Here is a 13,730-nt window from a genome sequence, read left to right on the forward strand (position 1 = left end):
AGGCCCCTCCCAGCTCTGACATTCCCTGTTCTAAGGCCCCTCCCAGCCCTGACGTTCCATGTTCCAAGGCCCCTACCAGCTCTGACATTATATGTTCCAAGGTCCCTCCAAGCTCTCACATTCCTCGTTCTAAGGCCTCTCCGAGCTCAGAGATTTCCTTTCATTTTTAAAATTCAATCGAATCTTTGGCAAAGGTTTTAGGCCAGGTTTTACCTGAGCTGTCTGACCAGGAAGGCAGAGAGAGAGAGCTGGAGAGATGTGGGCAGGCTGTTCTGGTTCCACTGATTCTCACTCAACTTAGCTAGGCCCAAAAGAACCCAGAGAGTTCATGAGCCTCCATTTGTCTCTGTTGCTGGACAGCAGGAGGGTCCCCAGAAATATACTGTACGAAGGATGTTTGGGCATGTTCGGTTTCTACAAAAGAATAGCATTTGGCTCTTTTGGCTGCAGCCGAAAGCCACGTTTCCATGAGCACCTCTGGGAGGTAGAAGGGTGTTGTTGGCCAAGAAGCACGGTGGTTTTTTCAAAAAGGCTTCATGAATTATGTGATGCTGCTGAGGTTCGAGAGGTAGCCCAATAGGGAAACGTTAAGCCTCCCCATCTTTACTGTATCTGGGGCCATGAGTTAAGAATGACTTGAAGGTTGTTTTCAGAAGGTCTGCTAAAGTTCTGGGTGGTTGCTTATGGATCAAGAAGGAGAGAACATCAGAATGAGAGATGTTAGAACCCTAAGAGCCTCCGAGACATAAAATGTCAGATCTAGGTGCAGGGGAATCTTAGATTGTAGTGTGGCAGAGCTGGGAGGGCCCTTAGAACAGAGGATGTCAGAGCTGAAAGGGGCCTTAGAACAGGGAATATCAGGGCTGGGAGGGTCCTTAGAACAGGGAAAGTCCAAAGTGAGAAGGGCCCTGGAGCACGGAATGTTGGAGCCAGGAGGGATTTTATATGTAAATCTAATCCAACCCCTTCATTTTATGGAGGGGGAAACTGAGGCCAGGGAGATGGTGACTTCATTATCAAAGTCATGAAAGAGAAATCATCTCCAAAAACTGTCACACCACTCTAAAACACCACCACCAGAATAGAACAAAATGCTTTGCTATAAATCTGGAAATACACTCCAAAGGATGGGGATGTCTCTAGAAATAGCTGCTCCCTTTGACTTCAAGCCTCATTCTCAGGATTCTCTGGCCTGGAGGGCAGGGCTGCCCCAGGGAGGGGCATGGCCAAATCTTAGTATGGAGCCCTTCTGCCTCCCAAACATTTGTTTCCAGGTAAAATCAGCTTAAAATGATCCATCTGGAAAACGAGAGGGTTGGAGTGGATGGTTTCTAGGGTTTCCTTTCACCTCGGACACACTGTGACTCAGTGACCCTCTCAGTCAGTCGGGTTGGCCTTGATGAGAAAAGGGTCTTGGGTGGTCAGCTCTCCTAAGGGGGCTTTCTTTGCCTAAAATTTAGAGTGGTCCAAGGAGGAAACCAAACCCGTGCCTGCTGCCACAAGGTACCACTACTCAGCTAGGCCTCCCATCTCCGTCCCCTTTTGTGATGGACTGTGTGAGAGGCAGACAGGCACTGATGTTGCTGGAGGTCTGGGGTCCCCTCTCTCCCAGGGGCTCCTTCTCTGAGCTCAGCCCTCCAGAAGGCTGGCACCCGGGCCCTGGGGATGGTGCTGGCCGAGAGGCCTGTTGATGTCCCCACACTCGCCATAGAGACTATGCTTGTAGTACATTTACCAACCAGGAACAAGAAGTGTCCCAGACTATTCTTAGCACGGAACCTTCCAAAGCTGTCTCCCTCCTGGAAGACAGATAACACGCAACCCAACCCCCGCCTCTCCTGAAAAACCGTGAATGTTTATTTCTGTCATTTGGGGTAATGCATCCCCAGAGGAGCCGACGTGTCTGTACTCCATCCGTCCCCTTTCAGCTGAGCTCTCTTCTCAATGGATGACTCAGGCCCATGGTGAAGAGAGGCCCTGCTGAGCCTGGGGTAGCAGCACCACATGGCATCTCTCTCTTTGACTGACTTCCCCTGGACACTTTGTGGCTAAACTTTAGATAACGTTCAGTGGACGTATGTCCAGAGCAGGTGGTCTGGAGGATCGAAGCTTGGTGGAGTGGCGGGAACCCGTAGGTTGGCCTCTGAGGGTCTGGATTCAAATTCTGGCACTGTTACTCTCTGCCTGTGTGACCTCATCTCCTATCTGAGCTTCTGCCTCCCCATCTGGAAAATGCAGGGTTTGGATTAAACGGCCTGTCAACTCTGCCGTGCCAAAGGTTGTCCAAAGCCGAGTGTCTGGCGGCTTAGATGACAGATTTACTCGGTCATGGTTATGTTCTTTTTGGGTTTTTTTCGGTTCTTTTCAGCAAACGTTTATCTAGTTCCTACATTGTGCTAAGCCCTTTGAACACAAAGACAGCAATGGAAACAGCTGCCCTCAAGGAGCTTACATTCTATTGGGGTTGGGAGGATACAGCCTGGAAGCAGAGAAATCAATGCAAGTATGTTAAAAATCTATAGCTGCTGTAGCTGGAGCAATTGGGGTTGGAGAGCAGTTACCAATGGGGAAGGGCAGCTAGGTGGCGCCATAGTGCATAAAGTGCAGGGCCTGGAGTCCGCAAGACTCATCTTCACGAGTTCAAATCTGGCCTCAGACACTTACTAGCTGTGTGACCCTGGGCAAATCGCTTTACCCTGTTGGCCTCAGTTTCCTCATCTGTAAAATGAGCTGGAGAAGGAAATGGCAAATCACTCCAGTATCTTTGCCAAGAAAACCCCACATGGGGTCACGAAGAGTCAGACATGACTGAAAAATGGCTGAACACTGAATCAATGGAGAAATGAGTGGGATGTGCTTTGAGGGAAGCAAAGGATTTTTCTGGATAAATAAATCTGCTTTTCTACCCTTGACACCAATAAAGAAGGAGCTGGCTTAACAATGGGGCGTATATTGTTTGGTCTGTGCATTTGAGTAGAAATCATTCACTGGGTGGAGTACTCAGGCTCTCTCAAGTTTCGTGATCACTGCTATTTTTTAATTTATTTTCTTGGGTGTGGGAGAAGCGATCCAGGAGCTAGCTAGAGGCCCCGTCGGGTCGAGGCCCTGGCACCCAGACCCAGCCCTGACACTTACTGCCTCCCGTGGGACCTCAGCTGAGGAACATGGCTGCTCTGGGCCTCCGTCGGGGCAAGAGGGTCTCTGAGCTGCCTTCCAGTTCTGAATCTGATCCTCTGAATTCCCATCAGGAGCCTTCTCCATGGAAAGGGGATTGACCTTCAGGGCAGGGGACCCACCGTTCCACTCGTGGCACTGACTGTGATCCTGGGGTAGTCCCTTCCCTGGGCCTCAGTTCCCTCCTCTTCAAAATAAGAGGATCAGACCAGGTGTCTTCAGAGGTCAGTTTTAGCCCTAAAACCATGACCATGCCTCTTACAATTCCAAGTTGATTGTGTGACATCAGACTAGTCTTTTGACTGCGTCAGGCCTCAGTGTTCTCATCTATAAAATGGGAGGGTTGGACTCTGAGAGATGAGAGAGATAGCCTCTGTTGATGGCTTGCAAAGCCAGCCAGGATCCTCACCATCAAGGAATCAGCTAGGTCTTCCTTACCCTGGTCTAGCAAACAAGGCAGGAATGGTGATTGAGGCGACGGTCACGGCGGCTGTACCCAGCTTGGGATACAGGGCAGCCCATCTGGCCCTAAGCTTTACCTAATTTACCTAAGAGGGTATTGAATTGCATCCACCCAGCCTCTAAGAGGAGGAGGGGCAGCAGAGAGGACTTGGGAGGGGCTACTTCCTAAAAACCAGGCTGGGTAAAGGAAGGGGAGACAGAGACAGAGAAAGACAAGAGATAGAGAGAAACAGAGAGACAGAGACAGAGAGAGAGACACACACAAGAGAGAGAGATGGACAGACACAGAGACACAAGAGACAGAGACAAGAGAGACAGAGAGAGAAGACAGAGTAAGAGACAAGAGAGAGAAAGGAAAGACACACACACACACACACAGACACACACACACAGACACACACACGCAGCAAGAGCATCAGACAACCTCCCCCCACCCCCTACATTAGCTCCTTATGTGAATGAAGTCATACCATGTGCTGAAGGAAGCCAGGCCCCTGGGGCATAACTATAGCCAGGGAAGCCTGTCCCTGGGCCGAGGTGGGTATAAAATCTTGCCCCCCTCTCATGCCAGGCTCGATAAAAGTCTGACCTTCACGGGGAGGGGGGATCTGCAGCGTTTAGCATCTTAATTCCGGTCGGTGATTTTGGGGATCCCAGAGAGTGCGCTAGCTTCATAACCGTAGCGTACCAGATGCGCCCTGACCTTTTCCAGCTATTTTCCCAGCATCACAATAATAGCAAACTTTTACGTAGGCCTTGAAGGCTCACAAAGTACTTTCTTCATCACAACCCTGTGAGATATTGAGAGACTTGGCATTGAAGAGACCAGGGGCTAGGACCATGTCACTGACTCTCACTGGTTGCATGGGAAGTGCTAAGAGAAGGAGGAGGTGAGGAGGGAGAGCCCTCCAGGTGAGGGGCACCGCCTAGGCAAAAACACGTAGGGAGGAGATAGAATTCTGTATGTCAAGTGCAGCCAGCTGCTGGCTTTGATTGGAATGGAGGGTGCACAGAGGGGAGCAATGGAAAGGGAGAAGAGAATGTTCATTTTCCAAGGATGAAATAGCTCCTAAAACAGGAGCTGACAGTACACTCGTGTTACTAGCAGACGTGGCCTCTGCATCGCAGGTAATTGGGGAAAGCGTTGGCTCCTTGGGCCGGATGATCAGCCATGATCGGTAGGGATGAGGAGATACAGGTGAAAGCCGGATTGTCTGTCTCCCCAGGAGAGTTGAGGTCGGTGTATTCCCTGCATCCGCTGGAGCGATGTTGACCTCATTGGTGATGCAAACACATGGATGGACAGCAGTTGCTCCAAATAGAATGGATTCAGCAAAAGGGCGGAACAGGGTTGTTTACTGGAAGGGCTGATCCGTGACCAGGCCTCCTGTTTATTTTAAAATTTTTGAGAGGAGGGAGAACTTCAGGGGGAGAATGAATGAATGAATGAATGAATGAATGAATGAAATATATTTATTAAGTGATTGCTATGTGCCAAATGCTGTGCTCAGCACTGGGGATATAAATACAAAAGCAAAGACAATCTCTGCCCTCAAAATAACACCTATCAGGTATCTACTTTGTCATCACAGATTGGGTAAGGTACGGTGGGGGAAAATCAGTGTAAGACATGGCCTGTGCTTTCAAGAAGCTTATTAGAATAATTAGGTGGAAAGATAAATTAGTGTTGTGTGACATGATGAGACTGTCATGAGACATGAATGACTCAAATATTCTGCAATTATCTGTGACTTCATTGAGTTTTCTTCAGTGATACGGGTCACAATCCATCCATGATGCATCCATCCACGCATCCATCTATCCATCCAGGCGTCCATCTATCCGTCCACCCCCTTCTATCCATCCATGCAGCCATCTATCTGTCCACGCATCCATCTATCTGTCCACGCATCTATCCATCCATGTATCTGTCTATCCATCCATGCATTCATCTATTTATCCATGCTTCCATCTATCTGTCCATGTGTCTAACCGTCCATGTGTCCATTTGTCCATCCATCCATCCATCTGTGCCCTGCCCATCCTGTATGACTCTTTTCCATGCCCTCCCCAGATTCCCTATATGGGGCCTTCCACCATGTTGGAAGCCATTCTTTCTTCTGACCCATGAGCAGCACATCTAAAGAACAGGCCTAGAAGTTCAGAGGGAGAGGTCACTGTCAGGTGGGCTTCCTGGAGGAAATTCAGTTGGCCCTTAAATACTTACGATTTGGACCGACATTTTGATTTAGAAAATGCTATGGCTAGAAGTAGAGGTCATTTTGTCGTAGGATCAGAGGGCAATTGTTGTAGAGCTGCAAAAACCTCAGAGGTCATCTAGTTCAATGCCCTCATTTTTCAGATGGGGAAACTGAGTCCCAGAGAAGTGACAAGTCTACATAGGCAGTAAGTAGCAAAGCTGGGTTTTGAAGTCCGGGAATCGTGGGATTGTTGCTTTCGGGGAGAGGAAACCTTAGAGCCCATCTGATCTAATCGCTACATTTTTTATAGCTGAGGAAACTGAGGCCCAGAGCCTAGTTTGGCTAGAGAAAGGTTTCATGTAATAACCATAATAATGATGATGACTGATATTTATGTAACATTTTAAAAGCATTTAGATACATTATTTCACTTGAACCTTACGACACCCCATAAATAAAGCCTACATTATTATCACCCCCATTTTACAGGTCAGCAACTTGAGACTCAGATTAGCTGAAATGACTTACCCAAGGTCACACAAGTGAAGTTGGGGTCTTCTTGACTTCAAGTACAACACTGTATCCACAGTCTCACTATCTTTCTAGAGAGAGGAGATATAGGGAAGTAAAACTAGAAAGGTATGTTGAGGCCAGCTGGGAGAGGGCCTTCAGGGCCTAGCTAGACTTTATCCTCTAGGCAGGAGGGAGCCATTGAAAGATTTTGAAATAAGAAATGAAAATCGTTTCCCAATGGATTGTTATCCTACTGAACCAAAGCAGGCCATGCTGCCAGCTCTGCTATTCATTTGCCGTGTGGCTCTGGGTAGGTCATTTCCTTCTCTGGGCCTCATTTTCCTCATCATCAAAATGAGATTCCAGTTCTGCCATGACTTTTGGTGATCCTTTTCTTCTTTTTTAAACCTATGTTCAAATCCACCCTCAGACCTTTCCTGGCTGTGTGACCCTGGGCTTGTCACAGCCTCTCTGTGCCTTGGTTTCTTCATCTGCAAAATGGCAGGGTGGGAGGAGTGGGGGTGGGGGTTGGACTCAGTGGCCCCTAAGGTCTCCTCAGCTCTGAATCTATGATTCTATGATTCTTGTGAACCAAGGTTAAGAGCTCCCATCCCATGGAAAGATGTGACCATGACAATCATTTCTGGTCATTTGGGCAAGGAGCCCCCGCTCCCTCTCACTCACACTCTGTCCTCGAAATTGCATTCTTACGTTTGCCCCTGGACTTTCCTCCCTCCCGAAGCTGGGATAATCTCCTTGACGGTGGCCTTGAACCTGATGAGCCGATGGGCCAGGGGGTTCTTGGGTGGCTTGGCCAGCGCCACGAGCTGGTTGGGGTCATGGCAGGGAAGGGCCCAGGGTCACTTCTCGCTCTCATGTCCGTTTTCCCCTTTGTCTCCTCAGGATCAGCTCAAACAGTGTTTCTCCAGGCAGCCCCCGGAGGCCAAGGACACAGACACTCTGGTGCAGGAGAGCGATAGCCAGTATGGGACCTGGAACGATCCTCGGCAGAGTGGGGAGAGGTAAGAGGTGGACAGGCGGAGCTCAGCCCTTGCCCGCTGGCTGGAGAGTAAGGAGTCTGGGTCTGAGTCAAGCGTCAGACCCTAGCTTCTCCAAATCTGGAGGACCTGAGTTCAAATCCAGCCACGGGGACTTGCTGGCAGTATAACTCTGGGCAAATCACTTCATCTTTCTCTGCCTCAGTTTCCTCACCTGTAAAATAGGGATTATAACAGCATCTACTTCCCAGAGTTATTATGAGGATCAAATAGATAATATTTGTAAAGCTTAGCACAGCACCTTGTGCAGAGTAGGCCCTTAAATAAATGTTTGTTCTCTTCCCAAATCCAAGTCTTTCCAACTCTTTTTTTTTTAAAGGCAATTGGAGTTAAGTGACTTGCCCAGGGTCACACAGCTAGTAAGTGTCATGTGTATGGTCGGAGGCTGGATTTGAACTCAGGTCCTCCTGACTTCAGGGCTGGTGCTCTGTCCACTGTGCCATCCAGCTGCCCCTTTCCAACTCTTTCTGTCCATCTCCTACCTCCAGTCTTCAGTTCACTTCAACAAGTACTCTTTAAAGTGCTTGCTAAGATGGGGGCAGCTAGGTGGCACAGTGGATAGAGCACCATCCCTGAAGTCAAGAGTACCTGAGTTCAAATCCGGCCTCAGACCAAACACTTGACACTTACTAGCTGTGTGACCCTGGGCAGGTCACTTAACCCCAACTGCCTAAAAAAAAAAGTGCCTGCTAAGAAAATGTGTTCAATATGATTTTATGTGTATAGTTTATATCAGATTACGTTCTGTCTTGGGGAGAGGGGAGGGAAGGGAGGAAGAAAAAATGTGGAACTCAAAATCTTATAAAAGGAATGTCAAAAACTAAAAAAAAAAATAATTTTTTTAAAAAAGTATCTACTAAGTACTGGATATGCAGGCAAAACTGAATCAGTCACCACTCCCAAGGAGCTTTCCTTCTGTAGTAGGACACAACATGTAACCATCTAAGTATATACAAATTAATTATTCAATCAAAAACATCTTTTAAGTACCTACTCTGCAAGGCTCTAGGTATACAAAGTCAGCCCTTGGGGAGTTTACATTCCAACAGGAAAGACAACATGTACAAAAAGAGAGGTGTATGTAAACTAACGGGGGCAGCTAGGGGGTGCCATACTGCACAGAATACCAGGCTTGGATCTTGCTGAGTTCAAATCCGCCCTCAGACACTTACTAGCTGTGTGCCCCTGGCCAAGTCACTTCATCCTGTTGGCCTCAGTTTCCTCATCTGTCAAATGAACTGGAGAAGAAAATGGCAAACCACTCCAGTATCTTTGTCAAGAAAACTCCAAATGGGGTCACGGAGAGTTGGACACAACTGAAAAATGACTGAACAACAACAGTGTGAACTAATTGATCAGCCAGCACTTATTAAGCCCCTTCTGTGTGCCGGGCACTGCGCTAAAGATGTAAGCTCCTCACTGATTGAAGGGTCACCGGCTCAACGGATTCCTCATCTTCATACACTAAGCCCAGCTGGCCTGGAAATAACCATTCACTATACCCATAACTTCCAGCTCCTCCTTAGAGACTAGATATTTTTTTCCTGTAACGACAGACTGGAATGAGATCTGAGGAGTGTTCCTCTCCAGTGAGCTGTCATGATTGCCAATCACACTTAACGCCACCAACAAATGCTGCACACAGTTTCTCCACATGGGAAACTGCTCCTTAAAATAGCAGGAAAGAATGGGACGCAGCCCCCTCAGGGCCAGGCCTGTTCCCAAAGCCAGCAGGGTGATGAGAAGCAGGGATGCTTCTGGCCCACAGGCCTGGGCTTTGAGCTTTCCTAGGGCCTATTCAGAAATCAGGTCTTTAAGGAAACTCTCAGCCAGGCTATGAGTCTACAGCTGAGGTCTGACTTCCAGTCAGGCCTTGAGGCATCATTAAGTATTCACTAAGTGCTTACACAGTTCCTGCCCTCCAGGCTTCTGATGGACAGCAGCCACCTATATTAAGGGTATTCTATTAGACAAAGCAGAGAGGGTGAGAGATTTGGAATCACAAAATATAGGGCGTTCAGAAGGGAACTTAGAACTCAGGATGTTAGAGCTAGAAACAGCCTTAGAATGGAGAATGTCAGAGCTGGGAAGGGCCTCATTTCCAGGGATTATTTTATTTTAATTTTATTTTTAATATAATAATAGTAATTCTAGGGATTATTTTATTTCCTTGGTCCCACATCCTCATTATTCACTTTAGTTGTATGTCTCATTACTTACTTTTTTTGGCTATCTATTATATTTATGTGGCTTGTCTCCATTGTTACAATGTAAACTTCCATATTTTGGATATATGCCCAGAATGCCTAGTACAGTGTTTTTCGTGTATTGGGTCTCAGTTGACTAATAAGAATTAGGGCAAAGAAACCTATTAATTTGTTGTTGTTGTTCAGTTGCATCTAACTCTCCATGACCCATTTTGGGGTTTTCTTGGCAGAGATACTGGAGTGGTTTGTCATTTCCTTCTCTAGCTCATTTTATAGATGAGGAAACTGAGGCAGACAGTGTAAAGTGGCTTGCCCAGGGTCACCCAGTGTCTGAGACCAGATCTGAACTCAGGAAGATGAGTCTTCCTGATTATAGGCCCGGTGCTCTACCCACGAGCTGTCCCCATTAATATGAAGCACATAAGCAGATAGGATACGTGGAGGCCCCTGCTGGCTGACCCCCGTTGACCCATTTATTGTCAAAATTAACTTGATTGATCATGGATCAGTAGGTGACCTGACCACCTCCCCTGTAGTTCCCATGGGGAGAACACATGAATCGGTAGCTGCCAATATGGCCCCTTCCCCTTCAGAGAGTGAAAAGTAGGTCTGTGGGAAAAATGCTGAGGGTCCTATGCTATGTGCTCTTAAGTCTAACAAGGGGAGGTGAAATTTTGCTGAGGCACAGGAGGAGAGCGTTGGAGGTCTCCTGGTTACATACGTGGCTTCCATCCAAGGCTTCTTGGAAGAAATCAGATTTTAATGTCTTGGCTTATTTCCAGTCTAATCCACGCTTCATTCACCAAACCAATGGTTTCCTTTCGCCCCTTAGTGCTACCAGTAGAGATCTCAGGCATGAAGGTTGTCCGCGGATGACTCCCCTTCTCTGTGGAGGTTTCCTAGTTGGATTTTGTGTAGAACCAGTAACTCTACATGAGATTCCCCAGCCAGAGCTCTTGTCCAGCAGTCATGAGATCCTCTCTGTTACCGACTAGCCGTATTTCCTTGGGCAAGTCTGGACCTCTCAGAGGACTCTTTCTTCCTCTCTACCGGGGATAAGGTGGAGTGGATAGATGACCATGAGCCAGGTGCTGTGCTAAGGGTTGGGATGCAGAGAAAGTCCCTGCTCTTAGGAAGCTCATTGTCTAAGGGGGGGGGATCACAGGACCCCAACTCCATACAAACAAGATATAGATGGGAGAAAGGGGGTAGTCTCAGAGGGAAGGTACCAAGATTAAGGAAGACTGGGGAAAGATGTCTTGCAGAAGGTGGGATTTTAGCTGAAACTAGAAGGAAGCCAGGGAAGCCAGGAAGGGAAGATGGTTAGGGAGAGAGTACCAGGCACGGGATTAAGCCAGCGCAAATACTCGGAGTGAGAGGCGAGTGTCTTGTTTGAGGAACAGCAGCAAGGAGGTCAGCGTGGCTGAACCAGAAAGCACATGGAAAAGAGTAGCAGTGTAAAAAGACTGGTAGCAAGTTAGGAAGGGCCAGCTTGTGTGGTATACAGACATCTGGGCCTGGAGTCAGGATGACCCGAGTTCAAATCCTGCCTTAGACACTTCCTAGCTGTGTGATTTTTGGGGGGGGCTAGGCAATGGGGTTAAGTGACTTGCCCAGGGCAAGTAAGTAGTCAAGTATCCGAGGCTGGATTTGAACTCGGGTTCCCCTGACTCGAAGGCTGGAGCTCTCTCCACTGCGCCACCTAGCTTCCCCCTAGCTGTGTGATTTTGATGAAGTTGCTTAAGCCTCTTTGCCTCAGTTTCCTCATCTGTCAAATGAGCTGGAGAAGGAAATGGCAAACCACTCCAGTGTCTCTGCCAAGAAAACCCCAAATGGAGTCCTGAAGAATCAGACACGACTGAAAAACAGCTGAATAACAAAACGTGGCGGGCACTCTGCTAAGAGCTGATCATAGACTTAGGAGCTGAAGGGACCCACCCTCCTAGATAGAGAGGTTAAGTGACTTCTCCCCAAGGCCACACACGACTGGGTCATCTTTAGGCGTGGGGCTAGCTCCTGTCAGCTTCCTCTACCAAATCGATTTATCGCACATTCACAAAGCACCAAATATGTTCCAGACACAGTGTGGGCAACGAGGATGCCAAGGCAAAAATGAAAGTGTGCATGCTATTGGGAGGTGGGAAACAGTATATACATAGAAAATTCAATCTAAACAGTATGCACAACAATTTCGGGGCGGGGAACAATGGCAAATGTGGTAGAATCAGGGTAGGCTTCTTGTGGAAAGTGGCTTTGGAGTTGATCCTTGAAGGAAGCCAGGATTTTATGATGTGGAGGAAGAAGGAGTGCATTCCAGGTATGAGGCACGGCCTGGGCAAAGGCATGGAGACCAGAGATAGGATGTTGTGTGTAAGGAACAGTAAGCTGACTGGTTTGGGAGTGTGTGGACTGAGCCTGGAAAGATAGGCTGAAGCCAGCTTTAAATGCCAAACAGAGGAATGTGTATTTGAGCCTAGAGGCCAAGGGGAGCCACTGTTGCTTCTTGGGTAGGAAAGCGTCATGGTTATTCCAAGGGGGGCTTAAAGGGAAGAGGCTCCAGGGTTAGGGGGTTTAAGAATGTGGTTGAGGATGTATACTGGTTGGTCTCCTTTGGAAACAGCTCCCTCTGGTGTCCTTTGGAGGCAGAGCATGTAATCCAGTTGATAACAGTGTTGGTAGTTACTGTTGTGGTCTAGTGCCACCTACTGGCCACAGAGTAGCACTCAGCCTGACTTTAGCCTCTTTGAATGGGTTCAGTTCAGAAATTACAAATAGTGAAATCAAATATTTTGGATTTCATAAGTATTTCTCTAGGTTCTCTATAGGAAGTCAGCTTTACTTGAGTTGGACTTTGTGCCCAGATTGAGGAAATAGTCATTTTTTTCAAGGCAAGCTTGTTGGTAAACTGCCTAACTGGTATTACTGGCCCAATGGATTCTCTAGTTATAAAATCATAAAATATCAAAACTGAGAAATCCTTTAGGACATGGAATGTCAATGATGGGAGGTCCTTAGGAACAGAGAATGCTAGAACTAGGAAAGACCTTACAACATCAAATGTCAAGGCTAGGAGAGGCCTTAGTACAGGGAATGTCAGAGCTTGGAGGGGCCTCAGAACATAGAATGTCAGAGCTGGGGGGACCTTTAAATTCATAGACTAAGATACTATGAGAAGCAGAGGGAACCTTAGTGACCCTTAGTGATCTCCTCTCTCATTTTCCAGAGGAGTGGGGAGACTCAAAGCCCCCAGAGGTGATGTGGGCTGCCCAAAGTTGGTTGTCGTTAGGTCATTTTTCACTTGTGTCTGACTCTCTGTGACCCCATTTGGAGTTTTCTTAGCCATTTCCTTCTCATTTTATAGATGAAGAACTGAGGCAAATGCAGCCATAATTATTTTTATTATTATTACTACTACTACTACTTTCTAGCTAGAAATTCTGATCTTTTCTTTATTATTAATAGTGATAACTGCTCTTAATGATCAGCATTATAGCAATAAAGTAAGTCCCTTCTGCCTTTGAAAAAAGTTATTATTAATTATATAATGAAATAATCAGCAGGTATATTGTTTAATATATAATTTTAATAATATATTTAATAAATATAACTTTAACACATAATAATAACTTCAAGGTTTGCAGAGCACTTTTATGCACTTTATCTTATTTGGAGACAATATTTCCCAAGGAGGTGGGCTATTACCGTCCATATTTTACAGTTAGGGAAACTGACGCAGAGGTTAAGTGACCTGCCCAGGGATACATAGCTAGTCAGTGGTTAAGGAAGGATTTGAACTCAGGTCTTCCTAACTCCAAGCCCAGCACTCTATGCACAGTGCCACCTAGTTGCCTACCCCATTAGTGTATTTCAATATTTTGCTGATAACCAGCTTAGCACTGGGTCTGTCCACCTGCCCAGCTCCCTTTATCTTCAGCCCTTCTTCTTCCCTAGGTAACACCCATCATTGTAAAGATATGGGGTAGGAGACAGCTAGGTGGTGCAGTGGATAGACCACTGGTCCTGGAGTCAGGAGGACCTGAGTTCAAATCTGGCCTCAGATACTTGACACTTAGTAGCTGTATGACCCTGGGCAAGTCACTTAACCCCATTGCCTA

General features: G+C 47.1%; 1 protein-coding gene across 4 annotated transcripts in view; it reads left to right on the plus strand.

Annotated features, from left to right (window-relative positions):
• The window catches only part of KIAA1671 (KIAA1671 ortholog), a 216,086-nt gene that overhangs the window by 184,372 nt on the left and 17,984 nt on the right, over positions 1 to 13,730 (plus strand). For all 4 annotated transcript variants that reach the window (XM_027863318.1, XM_027863302.1, XM_027863308.1 and 1 more), the window contains one exon: positions 7,254 to 7,372. In XM_027863318.1, the coding sequence (XP_027719119.1) occupies positions 7,254 to 7,372 (119 nt within the window). The remainder of the gene's footprint in view (positions 1 to 7,253; positions 7,373 to 13,730) is intronic.

This window comes from Vombatus ursinus, unplaced genomic scaffold, assembly GCF_900497805.2.
Source record: "Vombatus ursinus unplaced genomic scaffold, bare-nosed wombat genome assembly UNPS02001287.1, whole genome shotgun sequence".
Lineage (NCBI taxonomy): Eukaryota > Metazoa > Chordata > Mammalia > Diprotodontia > Vombatidae > Vombatus > Vombatus ursinus.